General features: G+C 44.3%; 1 protein-coding gene across 1 annotated transcript in view; it reads right to left on the bottom strand.

The window, feature by feature from the left end:
• Nucleotides 1-17,622, bottom strand: part of DAGLA (diacylglycerol lipase alpha) — a 323,287-nt gene that overhangs the window by 180,710 nt on the left and 124,955 nt on the right. Inside the window, exons 3-6 of the mRNA XM_069623887.1 lie at nucleotides 6,741-6,952; nucleotides 1,809-1,910; nucleotides 1,578-1,716; nucleotides 1,146-1,233 (exon numbers count right to left, since the gene is read on the bottom strand). Of these exons, the coding sequence (XP_069479988.1) occupies nucleotides 1,146-1,233; nucleotides 1,578-1,716; nucleotides 1,809-1,910; nucleotides 6,741-6,952 (541 nt within the window). The remainder of the gene's footprint in view (nucleotides 1-1,145; nucleotides 1,234-1,577; nucleotides 1,717-1,808; nucleotides 1,911-6,740; nucleotides 6,953-17,622) is intronic.

Genomic DNA, 17,622 nt, shown 5'->3' with positions numbered 1-17,622 from the left:
TCTCTGCATGTAAAATTCTGCTTGGGGATTTTGCCCACGGCCGACCTGTTTAATAGGTTGGATAGTGCTGTTTCTTCGTCTTGCTTGTTATGCAAGGACCCTAAAGAAGACGTACAACACCTAATGTTGCTGTGCCCGGACTCCGCAGGCTTAAGGAAATTATTTTTAAAACTGCTATTTCTGAGCCACGGATGCAGGCCAGTTGCTGAAGCTATGGGTCTGTGCCTAAATTCAGCAGACACTCCTGCAGTCTTTGCGACCAGAACTTACCTTAAATGGGTATGGAGGGTTGCATAAAGAGGGGAAAGGAGCATGATTAACTTGATTTTGAAAAGTATTTGTAATCTGAGCATTTCACGTGGTATTGTTTTATACTATTATATATTTTCTTGTGATGATGTGATGACCGTGGGTTTTATAAATTAGTTCTCTTGTGTATATGATGTATATATTAACTGTTGCCCGTCGAAATAAAGCCTATGAACTAAACAGAAGATCCAATGATAGAAAGACTATCTTTGTCGACAAAAGATCCCCACTGCCGGCAGTCACCGACGAGATGGAAGAAAACTATCGAAAGTATCAAAAAAACTGAAGAAAATGCACACATTTCGAGTAGAGAAACACAAGGACTCCTAACACTAGAAACGGGTGGTACAAATCTGAAGATGGCTACCAGGGTTGGAGCTTAGGAGGATGAGTGTCATTGGCTGCGGGCAGTATGACCCAAAGGACAATGACTGGATATGGAGGAGATGAGCAGTATTTAGACTAAAGCAAAGCCGCTTTATTTTTACTGAGGATTCACAGCCTGGCGACAGGGAATATGTGAATCCATACAAGACCCCATGCTGGACAAATACCCCAATAAAAATAAAAAGGTCAACCAGCTGTCCACACATAAACATGCCATTCTGTTCTGCCAATATGCTCTGTTTCCACATCCCTGGTGTCTCAATACTAATTTCAAGAGATTGATGAAACCCATGTTATTCAGTTTTGGGAGCGTGCAAACTTAAAACCTTTAGTGTGATGCACCCCACTGTGAAATGCTGATGTCTGTTTCAGTCCATCCCTGGTGAAGGATTGGCCACATCATGACTCCAGCGCTCTGGAAACAGAAGGCAAGAGGTAACCTCACTTACCGACTGAGAATCCTTGGTCCGAGTACAACACAGGAACACCTTGAGTCTGCGAGTCCAGCTACTGGCCTGGCCTTCCTCTAGACGATGCCTGCAGAAGAGAACACAAGACAACCGAGGAAGGTACAGATGTGCATAACACTGGACTGATCATTGGAGAAGAACCCCAGGGGCCTGGCTGATCTTCAGGGGTGCACCTCTGCCTGATCATCAGAATATCAGGAGACTAGAAACAGGAGGGAAATGAAGACGATCACCAGAAAAATACAGGGATGCTAAGAATAGGAAAGAGCCCAAGAGAAACAGACATCACTGAAGGAAGCTTTGTGGAAAGGATGGATTCACAGGAAAAGAGTGAGAGAGATGGAAAGTGTCCAGACAAGTTGGGGAAAGCAAGAAGGGTAGCAGCTTATTTGGCCTGCTCTAAGCTCTAACCTGAGGTTATACGTCCGCAAGTTGCGCTGCCTCCTCTTCGTGGCACGTAATTTGACAAAGGTCCGCCCTGTCGGGTCAAATACGCAGAGCACAGTAATGCAAACACTTAAGATGACAACCCAGTTACAGACGACCATCCCTATAGGGAGTGAAAACAGCAAAGTAAGGGTCAGGGAATCTCTCACTTAAACATAAAACTGCACTATGAAGGAGTCCACCAGGGGCACCTACCCAGAGTCACGTTCTTGGCAGTTGTGTCGTTGCAGGATGTATAATACTGAGCCAGCCACACAATGCCCACAATGGCATAAACAAACTCAATCACCAGGATAGCTGAAATGAAAGCAAGCAAATGCCTGTCAATGTCTCTGGCCACACTAAACAGTATACACTGCAATAACACACATATCTACATGGGCAGAATTATCCATATCACTAGCTCACACTGTATCACTACATTGACAGGAGCACTATAATATACTTCACTATCAAAACAACTGAAGTTCACTTTATCACCAGCACAAAACACTGCCATCAGCACCACTTAATTCCACTTGTTTGTCAATGGTAGAGCGCAAGCAGATCATAATTTACCATCTGCATCAATGTACCACACAGCAGTATCAGCACCGTGGCATGATGCTCTAGTGTCTACAGCACAGCAATACACTTTCTGCAGGCAACGCTACCGTTGCCTGCACTCTTCATGTCACTAAAGCACCCTGCAGTATGTCCCATTGCATTAGCCACATCACACTGACAATCAGCACCACTCCTCTACTTACAAACAGTGCTTTCCACTGCATCATTGGCAGCAATGCATCCGACATTATCACAAGCACACATCACACAGCACCATTAATCTGATGCCATACAGGGCTGTATGATGATGCATTGCCTGCATCACGCTGCACTACTAGAACCATAAGAGTAGAGGCACAACCAACAACTCTCATGAATACTGCACCACTAGCCCTGCACACTATATTGCACACTTGTGAAACATCCATCAGCAAGTGGCACGAACTCTCAGATTGTAATGTGTTAAGTTGTTTATTGCTTTGTTGAGGGCTACATCCAGCACAAAGGGGTGGACCTCTTAGGCCCACGACTGGTTTTACCCTAGTGCAATTAATGCATGTAATTCAAATGGCTCATGTTTTGACTGTCAGAGAGAACACTTCCTCCAGACTGATCACATATCGCTTCCAATGGAAAAGGAATCGGTTTTCTTGGTAGGACCGTCTTCTGTGGCTGGCACACTTTCCTTGTCCTCAGAGCCACTGGATCCTGTTTGCCGTTTCCACCACCATCTTAGAGTCTTCATCGCCAATGCTTTTGCTGGTGGCTTGAGGGCCTCCTTGGGGGAAGGCCTCTTATTCTTCTATGTTGTCATAGGGGGTCAATGTTGGCCCAGGGCTCCACCCATTGGACGTCTCATCCTGTAAACCACACCTAAGAAAGAAGCCCTATACTTACCAGGTTTATTCGCCTGGTAAAATACATTGTTTGTGAAGTAAACATTGTGAGTACTTATCCCTGGGTGCTAGGATGATGGGTTATTCTCGATAATCATTCTCAGGGGTTGCTGTGATCTGGGGTTGAAACTTTTCAGAAGCAAGTGTTAACAGTGCTTTCCCATTGTTACAATTGAGGGGTCTCCCTGCTGTGCTGCATGGTCTTCTAGGTCTTCTGGTTTTCAAACCGACTTCTGGATCTCTACACTGGGGTCTCCTCTGGTCCTCCTTGGGGTCATTTGCAGCCACATCCAAACCTATGTAGAAAAAGTGGGACTTAACTGCCTTTCCGTATACACGCAGATTGCCGACCGACTTTGCCCCATTGATTTCCATTGGAACTTTCTACTCAACTAAAACTCTTCTAAAGTGACTATGGGGGTACTCACCTGCCCCGAGACATTTTTCCTGCATCCACCTTGGCTCCCGCGAGTTTTAGCCAAAGATTTGAATTTTAGTACCGACCTGTGATTTGTAATATATTTTTTTAAAGTCATGCTTTTCACTTGTTCGACTGTGAATGCATACTTACACTGTAACTAATGTTGGCGACACGGGCATTTGCCCCTGAAGTGTACTGCCTTGATAAATGTTGCCAAAGTGCATCTGGATTTCTTGGTGCCCTCTGGCTAGGTTTTAGAATTGTTGTTCATTCTCGGGAACCTTCATTAACTGGTAGATGTGCATTTGTAGTTCTGTAATACTATGTCCCATTGGTGTAGAAAGACTGTAGCTTTGCGTGTTGACACTAGGGATCCTGTGTGACTATTGTAACTATAGTTACACGACTAGCCCCGTTCTCTTTCCACCCCTTTTCTCCAAATGTGGGTTGCTGATCATCACATAGTGGAGCTACAATATAACACAGTAGTGGGTATTATGACCAGTACTGCTTTGTACTGGCATTGGGTATTTAATTGTGTGCTATAACTGTGTGTTTGTTTTTATCACCATGAGGAATTCTTACTATGTATATTGTGTTTACTAAAGTATGTATGCAACTAATAGAGGGATATGCATGTGTAATGTAATACATGTATAAGAATGTATTGTCTTTTCTATGGAAAAGTGTGTGGACTGATTTTTCCTTTGTGTCAACCTAGAGTTAATCCAGGTGGCTCTGCATGCCTGTGCGCTCAAGAGAGGTCAAGTGCTCTGCCCTACCTTAATGTTAGTGGTTAAGGTGCGGCTACAGCACTCAACAGGGGGTTGTCCAGAAACTGCCTTAACACAGGGGAGTTAGGGGTGAACAGGCAGTCACTCTCGGTCACCATAGTGAGTAGCCATGGGTCAGAGGATATACATTTTCAGGATGAAGAGCGACCCTCCATTCCACAGTAAGTGAGATGGACAAAATAAATACTTCATTTCTTGGGCTTTTGGGAGGTGGGCCGGAAGAAATGGCTCATGGTGGCTGGGTTGTGCATGTGTAGTGTCACTTGAGGAGTGGTCTCGATGACAGCTTCTGGGATCCTAATATCCACAAAAACCTGCCAAGACGACCACCCATGTTTCGCTTAGTTAGTGGATTGAAAGATGTTGCTAAATTGCTTATTCAGGATGGCTAATGAGTTTGCTGTCAGAGTGTGTCTTCTTCGTCAGAAGCTTCTCCTCGTAGAGTAGTGCAGCAAATCTACACCATCAAAGGGAACGCCAAGCACTTTTTCTTGGACATCCTGCTGCAGCTTTGTGGCCATTCACCAGGCCTGCCTGCTGACACCTGCTCTCATGCGCACACCCATGGTTGCCATGTCCTCGCGATGAGGACTGGATCCAGAAGAACCACGGCCACCTGCTTCACTTCAGACAGGCCACAATACATGTAGTGCCTGTTCTTCCCATGGAGGGAGTGAAGCAACCCCCTCTCCACCCTCCCACCCACCAATTTCATTCTAGAGTCTCTGGGTACCTGATGGCCAAACATACACAATGGCTTGGAAAAGATGAAGGGATGAGTTCTGGTATATCCTATTCCCTATGCTGTCCAGGTGCTATGCTTCTTTGTCGGGCCAGAGGAAGAGGTTGATGAAGCATTATTCCAAAGTCGCAAAGTCCACAACAGAAATGTGAGCCTGTGGATGCCACAGCAAACACATTTTCACTTGTGTATGTCAGGAATAGAGGGCATGTGACTGGCTGTGGACAAAGACACTTAAAGGTTACAGTGTACACTAGAATAGTTGATATCCATTTAATGGCTGCCACCAGCTTCCAAGGATCCTGGACTGTCCCTTATACAAGGTTCCACAGGAGGCAGACTTTGAGACATCGAACACTCTTATCTTCATCATCTTCTAAAGTTATCTTGAAGCCTGCAGCAGCAAAGCACAATCCAGACCATGGAAATGGATATATCGGTGAGTGAGCTGCAGTGTCCCATTTCAAGTAAGTTATGTTTTTAATATAAAACATTTCTATAAAGAAAAGATTCGTCCTGTTCAGTTTCTCTCCCTCCTTGCATTTTCAGAGAATGTGGTGTGAACCTTCCCCAGGAGACAGGCACCTCTTTCTATCAGCACGCGAGAGACTGGCAACTCGATGCCTTAACTTGACATAGATGACAGCAGTACGGCACAATCAACTGCGTTCAAACTGCCGAGAGCTTGAAAGCTAAGGGAATAGAAGAGCAATGGTTGCCGTGGGATGTGCTTAGAGGTTTATGTGGCGCAACATATGTGGGAGCTGTATTGCTCTACCTGGAGACCAGGTTCTGTCGCTGCAGACCAACCTTTCTAGGGGTTTAGAGCTGGTTGGGACAGCAGATGGTATCTTTACTATGGGGATAACCACTGTTGTAAGGCAATGATTTTAAGGACTTGCTAGAAAAGAAAGCATAAAAAAGTTAAATAGATGGATGCGAGTGATAATGTGTGTTTGATGACTAGTGAAGCAAATGGAAGGGAGTGGGAATAAAGAATGTTTGACCAGAGTGGGACCAGGTTTCACAGGTGAGATGGACAGAACGGTGGCAGAGGAGATGTGGGCTGGTGGAGGGACTGGTATAGAGAATGAGAGTTCATGGCAGAGTGCAATTTGAGGAAAAAGGTTGCCCCGATTGTTTTGACCTGCTTTGTGCTAGGGATTGTGATGTCATTTCTGTGAAGGACAGTGACTGGTGACAATCCATGTTGGAGATTGAAAAAACCCAAGGGAAGTTCTTTGGGGTGGGGAGTGGTGACAGAAAGGAGATATATGTTGGAGGAGAACGATTTGGCAAGGTCAATGGCAGAAGCTCGGATGGAGAAGAAAGTCTGACACCCTCAAAGGTTTTCAGTCACAGCACTGTGCTACATGGTATTACCAGTTCTTCCTGCAATTACAACCATGCACCACAGTACGAGTACCACTGCATGGCTGTGCATCATCAACACCATTACATCACACTGGACAATCAACCCATTTGCATCATTAGCAACACCCTGCACAGTCAACAACACAGTTCACGCTGACATCACCCTTGTATTATACTTTACTGTGGACCCCATTGCACCACACTTCAAAATCAGCACCCCCCACCACAACAGAATGATCGATCACAGTGCATTATGAGCAAGACTGTATGAAACTGCATTATCAGTGTGTATACGAGTAAGTAGAATAATGAGCACAGGTGCAAAGAAGGTTCGTGCTGGAGCAATGTACCTACCCAGTCTGACATAGAGAACGTACTGCATGGAGTCCCGTGGCTCGGTGTACAGGATGCCGCCACGCATGCTCAGCCAGATAATAGCCACTTCGGCTATCATGCAGCTGAGCAGGATCCCCAGGTAGCCCCGGCCGTGGTCCACCAGATTGAGGGAGCAGGTCTCGTTAGGGTTGTACGTCAGACCAAAGAGCACCACAGAGAGAATGAGGAACCTGTCCAAGCGAGAGAGAGAGGGAGAGCAAGGATCACAACTGGAAAAAACACAAAAATACACAACAAACAGAGCACTTGAGAGGTCATAGGGACTTTACAATGTCAAAGCCACAATGCTAGGATAGGTGAGTAAAGCAGTCCTGCTACTAATGAGGACTTATTTATTCAATTGAGTAATAGCAGCCAAGAAGACGGGTCATGACACCCAATACAGAAGTAATAACTAAGACTACATCCCCAATACTCGATATAGTACTTTGAGGCGCATGCAAAGAGGGGGTGGTTTCCACACTGTTGGTCAAGAGTCTCGCGGCCAGGAGACGCAGGTAACACCATAACTTTAAATAGAAAAGGTTACACCTGCACTATGAAGGGGACATGGCTGCTGTGAGTGTGTCATGTGCCGATTTAAAGTCTAGTAAATTAGCATGACCAAAACAAAATGATCCAATTATCCACCATTCTCCTATTGATATCCAATATGGAAATAACCATGGATTTAGTGCTTCTACACTGTCTGAACTTGGCCTGAAAATCATGAAGTAGACCCATTTTCACTGCTTATATTTTTATTTATCAACTGCCGGTAATTCCCTCCGTGTAATTATAGTAGGGACTAAGGCAATAGGCTTACAACAAGGAGAGGCTGCACTATCCAGTGTTCAATCCTTCTATCGCCTTCTCATATCCTCGGGTACATTTCTTGTCATAAAGAATTAATGAGATTTCTTAAATCGCTGATTACAAGACGATGCAAACCTTGAAATAGTCTTTCAGGGGAGTAGCCTTTAAGTGATCCTCTAACACAGGCTTTCAGCAACTAGTTCACCAAATTCTTTTTCAGTTAGAAGGCAATAGGCCTGCAACTTAAGTAAAGTTGTTTTCTTAAGAGACTTCTCTAGCTTTTGCTCTTCAAATAAAAAACTGCTCTACTTCAACCATCCATTTCAACATTTATTATAAAAGAGGAAAACTTGTTTTACTTTCCCTAAAAACGGATTTGCTGCTCCAAACTTTAATCTTTTCCCAATTAACCTTGTTTTATTGTTTAAATATCCTGCATTATAATTATTTTTACTAGTGCTTAAGAGATAGAAGGGGCAATGTATTTACCAGAAACACTGTATGATAGGTACAAAAAAATGAGCATTCCTTAAATTGGGTGCTCAACAGTATTTGTGTATTGCTACAAAGCCAAACATCGCCCGGCATCTCTCTTCCCCAATACTGAAAATCTCGGAACGGGTTATGTTGAACCAACTCATTGCTACTGCATGCCATCCTTGTATACTCTCTAGTCTCATCTATTTTTGATCTATCGGCTGAATTCTACCCAGTCTACCTCTCCGACCTTCTTCAAAAAAGGCGTTCTACCTCTAAGACCAATTATTCTCCATTTCATGGAACAATGGCTCCTTTAATCCTACACTCCTGCGGGACAAAGTACCCGGCAAGGGTCTGTTCTGGAACTACAACATTTTTCACCTTGAGACGAGAGTAGTATCGAGAGTGCTAGGTAGTAGCGAGGAAGCTGCTCACTTTGCGGAATGTCTGGTGTGAATGCCAGACTGGAAGAGGGGTGCAAAGGCCATTGGTCTTTATGCAGCCAATGATGCGCTTAAAAATAGGCCTTTTCCAAATTTTTATGTAGTGAGAGGAGAGGGACAGGCCACAGATTGGCTTTGCAGGAAACCAGGAATGTTCAAGTTCCTAGAGAGGTGATGAAGTGAATGGAATGTTAAGAGCAGGTGAAGGATGCAAGGAATGTCACTGGCACAATTAGTTCCACATGAGAACAGGATGTAGTGGTGCATGGAGGATGGGATCTGGCACAGTGGATGAGGTCAGGCTGGAGGCCAGAAGAGAGCTTGCGGGATGTCACCATAAAGACCAGATGAGGACTCTACTTGTCGTATTTGTAGTATTCTTGTACGGGAGAAGATCTGGCAAGCGCACCTGCATCAAGGCAATCTGCATCATCAGGATAATACAAAGCTAGGAGTATGCACTAGAGTGGCAGTCCCGAGGAGCGGGATAGTGGCAGTCAAAGGGCGAGACTAGTGCAGAGTTCAAGGCATGTGAGATATAGATCTTACAGGTTAGAAAGGACCCGAGTCCAGCTAGATCGGGTGGTAGGGAGTTATTTTTAAAGTAGCATTTTGAAATGGGGAGGCAGGGGAATGGAGAGAGAGGGTGTGGCAATGTTAAAATGGAGGAAGAAGTGATCACAGGAAGAGGGGTTGATGGAAAGAGCCTTGGTGGTAAGGGTAAAAGAGATGAAAGTGAGGTTGAGGGAGTTGCCAGGGGCATGCCCGCAAGTTATTCAGGGAATGGTCACAGTGTTAGGTCCTGTTCAAGGACATGGGCATGGGAGGGGTTTGCTCCCATGCTGCCATTAGCACTGTAGGCACCTCAGTGCGTAAAGAGTCGCGTAGGATGTCAAGATCGAGAAAGAATGAGGTGAGAGAGCCAAGAGGCAGGTAAACGAGGAGAATGATACGAGGAGTAGGAGCGAAGAGTTGAAGAGTTATGCAGTGAAATGACGGGGGAAGAAATTAGGAAAGCAGAATAGGGATGGATTGGAGGGCCTTGGTATTGAGCCAAACCTATCCACATTGTTTGGCCAGATAAGGGGGAGTCAGAGAAGGTATCATAATCGGAGTGGAGAGCAGCAAGTGTGGCAGTGTAATGTGGCGTGATCCAAGTGACGGTGATGTCCACAATTGAGAGATATAATCACAAAATGGGTTACCCCCGATTTTAATCCGAAGAAAGGACGCCACCCCATACATGAGGGATACACTAACGCTACATTGTCCATGTCTCCTCTTTGATGAGTCAAATTGTTATTTGTATGTGTTTGTAATGTTCTATGAAGCCTGTGCACTCTTCTTTGGTCTAAAGTTACACTATTGCACTTTAAAAAGTTCCTTAACCAAATGCAATTAAGCAATCATACTATGTAATATTGTTTTAATTGAATTTCGACATAAAATACATTTGAATTAGCTTTCTATAGAAAATAGTACTGTGTGTGGAGAATACATTGATCAAGCTCATATTGTAAGAATTGATGGGATTCTGATGCACACAGTGCGTTTGATAGGGCAAGGTCGCCTGCCCCACCATTGTTGATTGCAAAATTGAGAGATGGTGGTGTTGAGAGGAAAAGTAATCCATGAGAACACAAGTCTTATTATAGGGCATTCAATAGCCGGAAAGTGAGGTTAATGGGGAAGAGGGCGAAAAGGCTCCAAAGGGGAGACGGGAGACATGTGGATACATAATTTTTGGCGCTAATGCTGTTAAGAAAGTGCAACTAATAGGGAGCCTTTCTTGGGCACATGGTGTCTTCAAGGGAAGTGTCGGGAGGGTTTGGTGAGGCGAATTACGGTGTGGAGGAAGGACGTTCCTGTATTGTTAGCCAGATCCATTCCCTTCCTGGCATATACTGACAAATTTTGATACGGCAAGCGACAAATGACCTATAACACATCTAATGGTAGAGATAATTTTATGAGACCATTGAAGTTGGCAACCAAGATAAAGAACTCTCATGTCATGTCTTACCAAAGGGAACACAGAAAAATTGTTATGTTTAAGCCCGTCATGTAATGCCCCAGGGGCGAGTTACAGGCCGAACGCGAAGGGATGTTGGTGGGCGAGGGATGTGGAAATTGAGGGTCGGGGCAGTGGACATGGGGATTACGGGGTGCACTTACCTGCTGTCTTGGTAGGGAAGATGGTGGTTTCCTGCCTCTGAGGAGTAACCGAACATGGCTTTACCATGAGGTAAAGCTCCTGTTCCAAGCTTCTGGACTGGCTTGGAGGCCGCCTGACCCTGTTAGGGAGAATTCTCATCAATGTGCCAATTCCTCCCACCTTAGAGACCTCCAGCTTTTTTGCTAAACTTTGGGACTTTTCAAATCAATGTGTTTTCTGTGTTTGTTTCTTTTTGGTTATGGAGTCTAACCAACTCCATAGGCATCATCTTTTTCATGTGTGTTTCACAGCACCCTCAGGCTTTCCCAAGGTTTAAATACCTTCTCTGGGACCAACTACCGTTTCCCAGAACAGTGTAGTGAAATTGACTTCACTTAACCCTGACAATTTCTATACCCAGCACACCCTCTTACAATAGAGTGCTGGAGGGGTTACTTAGTATCTAGTTAGTCATCTAACAGTCAAATGTTACCCTTTCCTCTCAGAATGGCTGGTGGCAGTGGTTTTACAACGAACTACCAAGATTTTTCCCGACTGCAAACTATTCGTAGCTCGGGTAACGTTAAATCACGGGAGCCATGTTTTTCAAGATGGCGCCCAGCCATCGTTGCTAAAAACAGGTCCCGGTCTTTTTTCGCCATTTCTTTGTGGAAAGGTCCTTCTAGAGTTTTTCTCTGCGCGTCAAACCAGGTTTGGTCTCTTTGTTCATTCGCCTTTGGCAGGCTTCAGGAGTAAAGACCGCCTCTGGCTCCAGAGTGTCTGGGGTAGGCAGGAAGTCTGGGAGGTGCCCAAAACTCCCTGTGCCTAGTCTCCTAGGAGACCCAAATGCACTATGTGATGATTGGCTGGCTGACTGTCTGGCAAGGACAGCCACCCTGCTGGGTGAGTGGCAGCTAGGCTGGAATGAATGGGAGAGAACTGAATAAAAGGGCTTGGAAGGCAGAGTCGACCAATGGAACGAAGGAACCAAAGAAGAGCTTGAAGAGGACGGCTGCTGCAACTCCTGGACCATTGGTTTGCCCGGTGAAGCCCTGCTGCAGGTCCGAATCGCCATGTTCGCATTGACGGAGAAGCCCTGCTAAGGACGACTTCTCCCTTTTGAGTTGGCCAGACCAATCAACTACCAATTAAGTCACCTGGACACCTATCACGGAGCTGGTTGCATTTCTTCAGAGTACTGCAGGAAACCGTAGAGCCAGGGAGAGGGACAACAGATTGTGTGCATTGCTTGTAAGCTGGCCAAACGCGTTTGGAAGATCCTACGGACTCCCATGACGTTGGACCGACCGAGCCGGACTCTCCTCAGCTGAGTGCAGGACCTCAGAAGCAAGGACAGTCCACCTTGACAGCCAGGGCCAGCGTTGTTACCAGTGCGGTAGCTGAAACGCGAAGCAGCCAATGAAAATTTAAGTTTGCCAGTTGCGAGCTTTGACCAGTCCCAGTGCAGTGCAGGAGTCCCCCGACGTCCTCCCTCTTGTCCCCAAGACTGAGGCTCAGGAACAGCGAGGTCTGCAGGAACTGCCAGGAACAGAAGTGCATCTTTTTCTTCATTGTAAGGTACTGTAAAACAAGACAGAGAGCACTTGCCTCTCACTTTGAAAGTGCTTGAAACTTTTGCAACTCACAGGCCTAATCAGCTTGTGACCCAACATAGGATTCTTCTTTTTACAAAATACTTCTAAGAACTTGTGCAGAGACCTTTCCGTTTAACTACCAGAACTGCTTTATCCTATCCAAGACTTTAGCCCAATGACTTTGGCATAGCCTATTGAATTGAATTGACTCTCCTGGTGAACTCAAAGTAGTTGCACTGTTTAAGAATAATTGTAGTCTTTCAAGTTCTGATAACCTTTGCCTTTTACTTACTTCTTAAAGAGTGTACAGTATTGAAGCATATTTGTCTGTTACTATATGATTGCCTCCTTCTAATGAGTGTTTTATAATTGAACTGAAAGAAATTGTTATAGTAGAAACCTTGAGTGTAAGAGTCTATTTGAATACCTGTAACTGTGAATCTCTGTTTAACGCCACTACTGCTCACATTTCCCCTCTTGAGATAAGCCTGGCTGCTCAACATGCTTCCAAAACTGTGCAGTACAGACTTATACCAAAGGTTTGTTTGCTTACGCATGTAGTCATAGTTGTGTGTAGTGTTCTCAGAGGGTACTGCATACAAACTTTGCCTAACAGACCACCACGCCAGGGTGCTAGTATATGTTAAAGGAGCTGAACTCTTTTTTAAATTATCCCTGAAGGAGGGATGGTAGCCTTTTGGATGAAACAATTAAATGGAGGTATCTTATATTTGTTCTCGGTCTTCAGAGGAGATTTAGTTATTTCAGCCTGAAATGTTTTTTACGACAAATCTAAAAACTACATGGACAGTAAGATTATGCTGCTGGTTGCTGGCCCCCCTCTAATCTCAAATCAATAGCCAAAGCTGAGCGCACGTTTTTTTTTTTTAATCAAAGTGAGGGCCTCTACACCTGATGAGTTCTTGTGTCTCAAATTCTGTATTAAAACACTAGTACCCAAGTTACAATTAGCTGTGGCTCTTTCGTGGGTTTCCATTGGGTTGAACGAAAGCGTACAGCTGACTTGTCTAATTATTAAGGATTGGTCATCATTGGATAATGTCCTGGCTTGGAAATGTACTGCTGGTGTTAAGGACACCTTTCAGCAGCTGGGTTTATTGGATTATTTTTCCAATGCGTCATTGCTGGATACCTCAGGTAAACAGAGAAGTCTTTGTGCTGCGAGACAGAGCGACGATGCACATTTTTTTCAAAGCACACAAAGGCTAAACATGTGTCTCCCTTTTATAAAAGCAGCGCTTGAAAAAGCTTGTTATTTGACTCATATTTAACCAACAGGCAAGGATTTTTCTTTTTTTTTTAGCCAAAACTGCCTTTTGCTGCCAACTGCCAACAGATCAGTGTGGGGTAAAGACCGTGTTCCATTCTGTAATTGTGATAAACAGTCACTTGAAACTAACATTCACATGTTTTTTTTTCTATAATAGTTATTTGATACCCAGGAAAACCTATATTTTGCCTGTATTATGGATTTTTGTATTTGAAGCGGTGTTCTTTGTCTGATTTGCTTTTGTTTCACGCGAATAATCCCCTGACTCGGTGCTGTTAGGAACATTTGTTACACGCTGCTATGTAAAAAGTGATCATATGCGACTAATTAGTCTGCATTTGTTCATACTCTAGAAAACCAGCAGCAAACATAATACCTTATAATTGTTTGTGATCTGCTACAGGTTGTCGTGAAACAGTTTAATGACTTTATTGTAAAGGAACTCATTAATAACCTAAGTCCGGATCAATGATTGTGTAAGGGGTCAGGTGGGCATTCGGGTGGGACTCAGTATTTATAGAAGAGGGGCGGGGTATTCACAGACGACCTAGAGAAATTTGAACAGAGCAACAAAGACATGTATGCAGTTTTAGGTATGAAAGTTGTATAGTAGTCTGGTATCAACCACCAAATTAGATACAAGGTCGGCATCTACCAGCAAGTTAATTAATGCAAAGACTATTTCAATTGTTGGTCAACAAAATAGCCACTTCCACTGTACACGTTTACTTTTTTTTCTCGAAAGGAGCCCACAGAGGGGAAGAACATTCTTAGTTTTCACTTGTGAACCAGCACCTACGCTTAGCCATGCAGAGGCAGGTCAAGAGTATTGAAAGGTGTGCATATGGTCTTGGAAAACACTCACGGGTCGATCCAGCTTGCAGAGAAGTAAAAGTAGTATTTGCAAATCCAACAATGTTTGACTTTTGTAAGGTGCACTTGTTTTTTGTTGTGGTACCATGTATTGTCATCATCTTTCCATAAACACAACAGCTACAGACGTGCTTTTCTGTGTACTCAAATCTCATGCCTTGTATTCCGATCAAATACACACATCGCACACCATATGCTACGTAATCAGTTTTAATGCCCACTACATAGAATGCCAAGTATTGCCATCAAATGCCAAGTAAAAAAACACACACACACAAAATGGGTGGCCACACATACACATACCCATACCCTGCTGCGGTACCACAACACCCACTATACCGCTGCTGGTGACCCGGATAGGAGGAGTTCCCCATGCCATGCCCCAAACAGGCAGCATAGTGAGATCAGCATATTGTATGCTGTGGGGAGCTAGTATGTGTAGAGCACACAAGACAAGGCACTCCAGAGTCCAATGTTTGGGAGGATAGCTCACACATTAAGCATTCCCCTCCGACAGGATGGCCAGCCTGAGCTTGGCAAAGTTCAAATCCTGGGATAGATCACTTAGCCATTCATCATTTTGTGGTGCTAAAGTGAACATAATTTAATTAGGTAATAATTAAAGCTAGTATAACAGTGCTCTCAAGTGAGGGGACTATGGCACCAATACCTGATATTATCGTCATCAGTTCACATTTAAAAACAATCAAACTATTACCCAAAGAAAAGGATCGGCTTCGGAAGAACGAAAGGCGGAGGTGACATTACCCAGATTCGAACCTTTGGCCAGCAGGATGCATACAGACCGCTACAATAAATGGATTAATATACTGTACTAGCGCCCCAAGATGATTTTGGTGTGCGCACCACCCTTATGCAGCCACCGCCACTTCTTTTTGTGGCCTCCAAACCTCTTCAGGCCAGCTTGTGCTTTTGCTGTGCCTATGCAGACATACACACAGATCTGTTATTCCATTCAACCACACTTGCAAGGCGGTGGCTGCCAAGTGACCCATAGTCATGTTAGGGTGTGCAAACGCCTGGAATTGGGCCGGATTAAGTAAACGACCACCTGAATTAATTTGATAGGCCTGGAGGCAACAACTAAATGAAAAAAAAGGAAGGCGGTGGCCAACAAATGAGTAATAAGGCGGCGAAGAACAAAAGAAGTGCATAAAAGACTAGTTAGCGACCAATAAATTAAATGAAAGGCAAGTGGCAACCAACAACGCCTTGAGATAATTTAGTTTGTCTGTGGCGCGTTATAAACCCATATCACAAATCACAAATAAAAGGCTAGTGAAAAGCGGTGTGAGCAACAAACTATACAAAAGGCCTGTGGCAACCAACAAATTAACTGAAAGTCCAGTGAGGATCAACACAAGGCCAATGGCAGTTGATTGGATTAGCTAGTGAGTTCATGTAGATCAGTGAGCACTGAGAATTGAAGATCAGTGCGCCTAGATGCAGAGGGCACTCACCACTGTATAAGGAAGGGTGGGAAGAGCTAGTCGCCATCCCTCACTTCCCTTTGAGTCCATTATTCATTTCACAAATCAATTTAAATTTCTGCCAGCCCTACTGTGCACACATTTATTCATATCTTGCGAAAATGGTTTTCTAGGAATTCACAGTTTCAGTATAATTTCCTGTGCAGTTTTCAAATGTGTTCATTTATCATTGCCCCCTCATCTGGATGCCCACTCACCTAGGTGCTCTCCCTTCATGTTATCATCCCTCATGAACCTCTGATCTTTTTCACGGTTATTAGACAATTCCTTGCGCTGCCTACACCCGTGTGATTGTCTAACGAGATACGATTACACACTGAAAGTATTCCGTAAGGTACATAGCATGCTGTTTTATGTACTGCACATTTACACTTTTGGCAAAATTGCTAGGGAGATGCAATAAAAACGTTATGGTATCAGGAACATCTGGGCTAACTCCCCAAGCCATCTACATGTTCTGATTGCCTGCCGCCAAGATGTGAGTCCATTTTAACTTGGCAAGAAGCAGCAAAGAAAAGGGAAGCCTTGACTTTGCTATGAAAAATTGTGCAGGCAAAAAAATGCAAAATGTCCCGCCAGGAAGAGCTCTGTTCCTTCTCACTGAAAAGAATCAACAAAGTGCCTTATGGAGCTATTGTGTTGTCATGATCACATCTAGATGCAAGGAAAATCACGGTTCTCTCAAGGGATAGAAGAATGCCGCCCCTCACACCCCCCCGCCCCCCCCGCCCCCCGGCTACCATCTCAGAGGGTGGAGGGAGAAGCCCTCCCTCCCTCCCAGGCATATCACCTAGCATGAGGTTAGAGGATTCTAGGCATGGTAGAGGCACCATCCTCTGGTTCTTTATTTTTGCATTTATTATACACCCAAACCCAGGGGTATCACAGCGTAGTTACAGATATCTTAAATATGATTCAACAGTTTTCATGGTACATACATATTCCAATAATTACAAGACAAATTACATAATGTAGAGACATTGGTTGACAAGTTCATTGACTGGTATTACAAAGTCATATTATTGTTTTCATCTTTAAGTGGAGTCTTTGCTTAGAAAGTGTTTTGTCTAGGGCATCAGGTGACTAACTATTGTTATCTAGGAATTCCTTATCTAAAATTGGTTGAACAACCAAGTTTTTAGAAGTTTTTTGAGGTCAAGTTCCACGTGGCCAGGGCAGTGACTTGCGTCACGGGTGAGGAGTCACGTATGCAGTGGCATGGAAACCAGCACTGGAGATAGACAATACTAGGAGCTGGCTTGGTGGAGAAGATGGACCTGCAGAATCAAGCTTCCAATTTTATCACTCATCAGTGAAGTCCAAAACCTGGAGATGGTGCCCATCAGCTGGCCGCTGCCATTTTAGACCAGATAAAAGTGCTATTCTGAGACATTTGAAATATCTTCGTCGCCCAATGCTGCCATCATGAAACCGTTTTGAAGCCAAAATGTTAGATGACACGGTCCGAGAGCTTGGGGGCCAGTAATAGAACTGAATCAGTGAATGCCCTGAAGGGAGATACTGTTTACTGTTGTGAAACAGAAGACGGAAAAGTATGGGTGCTCGCCAAAGTCTGAAAGGAAATAGTTCTGAGTCCAAATCCTAATAGCTAACTGGGCCTACCACTTAGAAAAACTTACAAAAAGAAGAAGGATGGAGCAATAGCCTCTGTCTTTGGCTTTTGCATGGCCCAATCA

The sequence above is a fragment of the Ambystoma mexicanum genome, chromosome 11, assembly GCF_040938575.1.
Source record: "Ambystoma mexicanum isolate Mex_15411 chromosome 11, UKY_AmexF1_1, whole genome shotgun sequence".
Taxonomy (NCBI): domain Eukaryota; kingdom Metazoa; phylum Chordata; class Amphibia; order Caudata; family Ambystomatidae; genus Ambystoma; species Ambystoma mexicanum.
The sequence above is the reverse complement of the archived record's forward strand: the minus strand, read 5'-3'. Positions and strand labels throughout refer to the sequence as shown.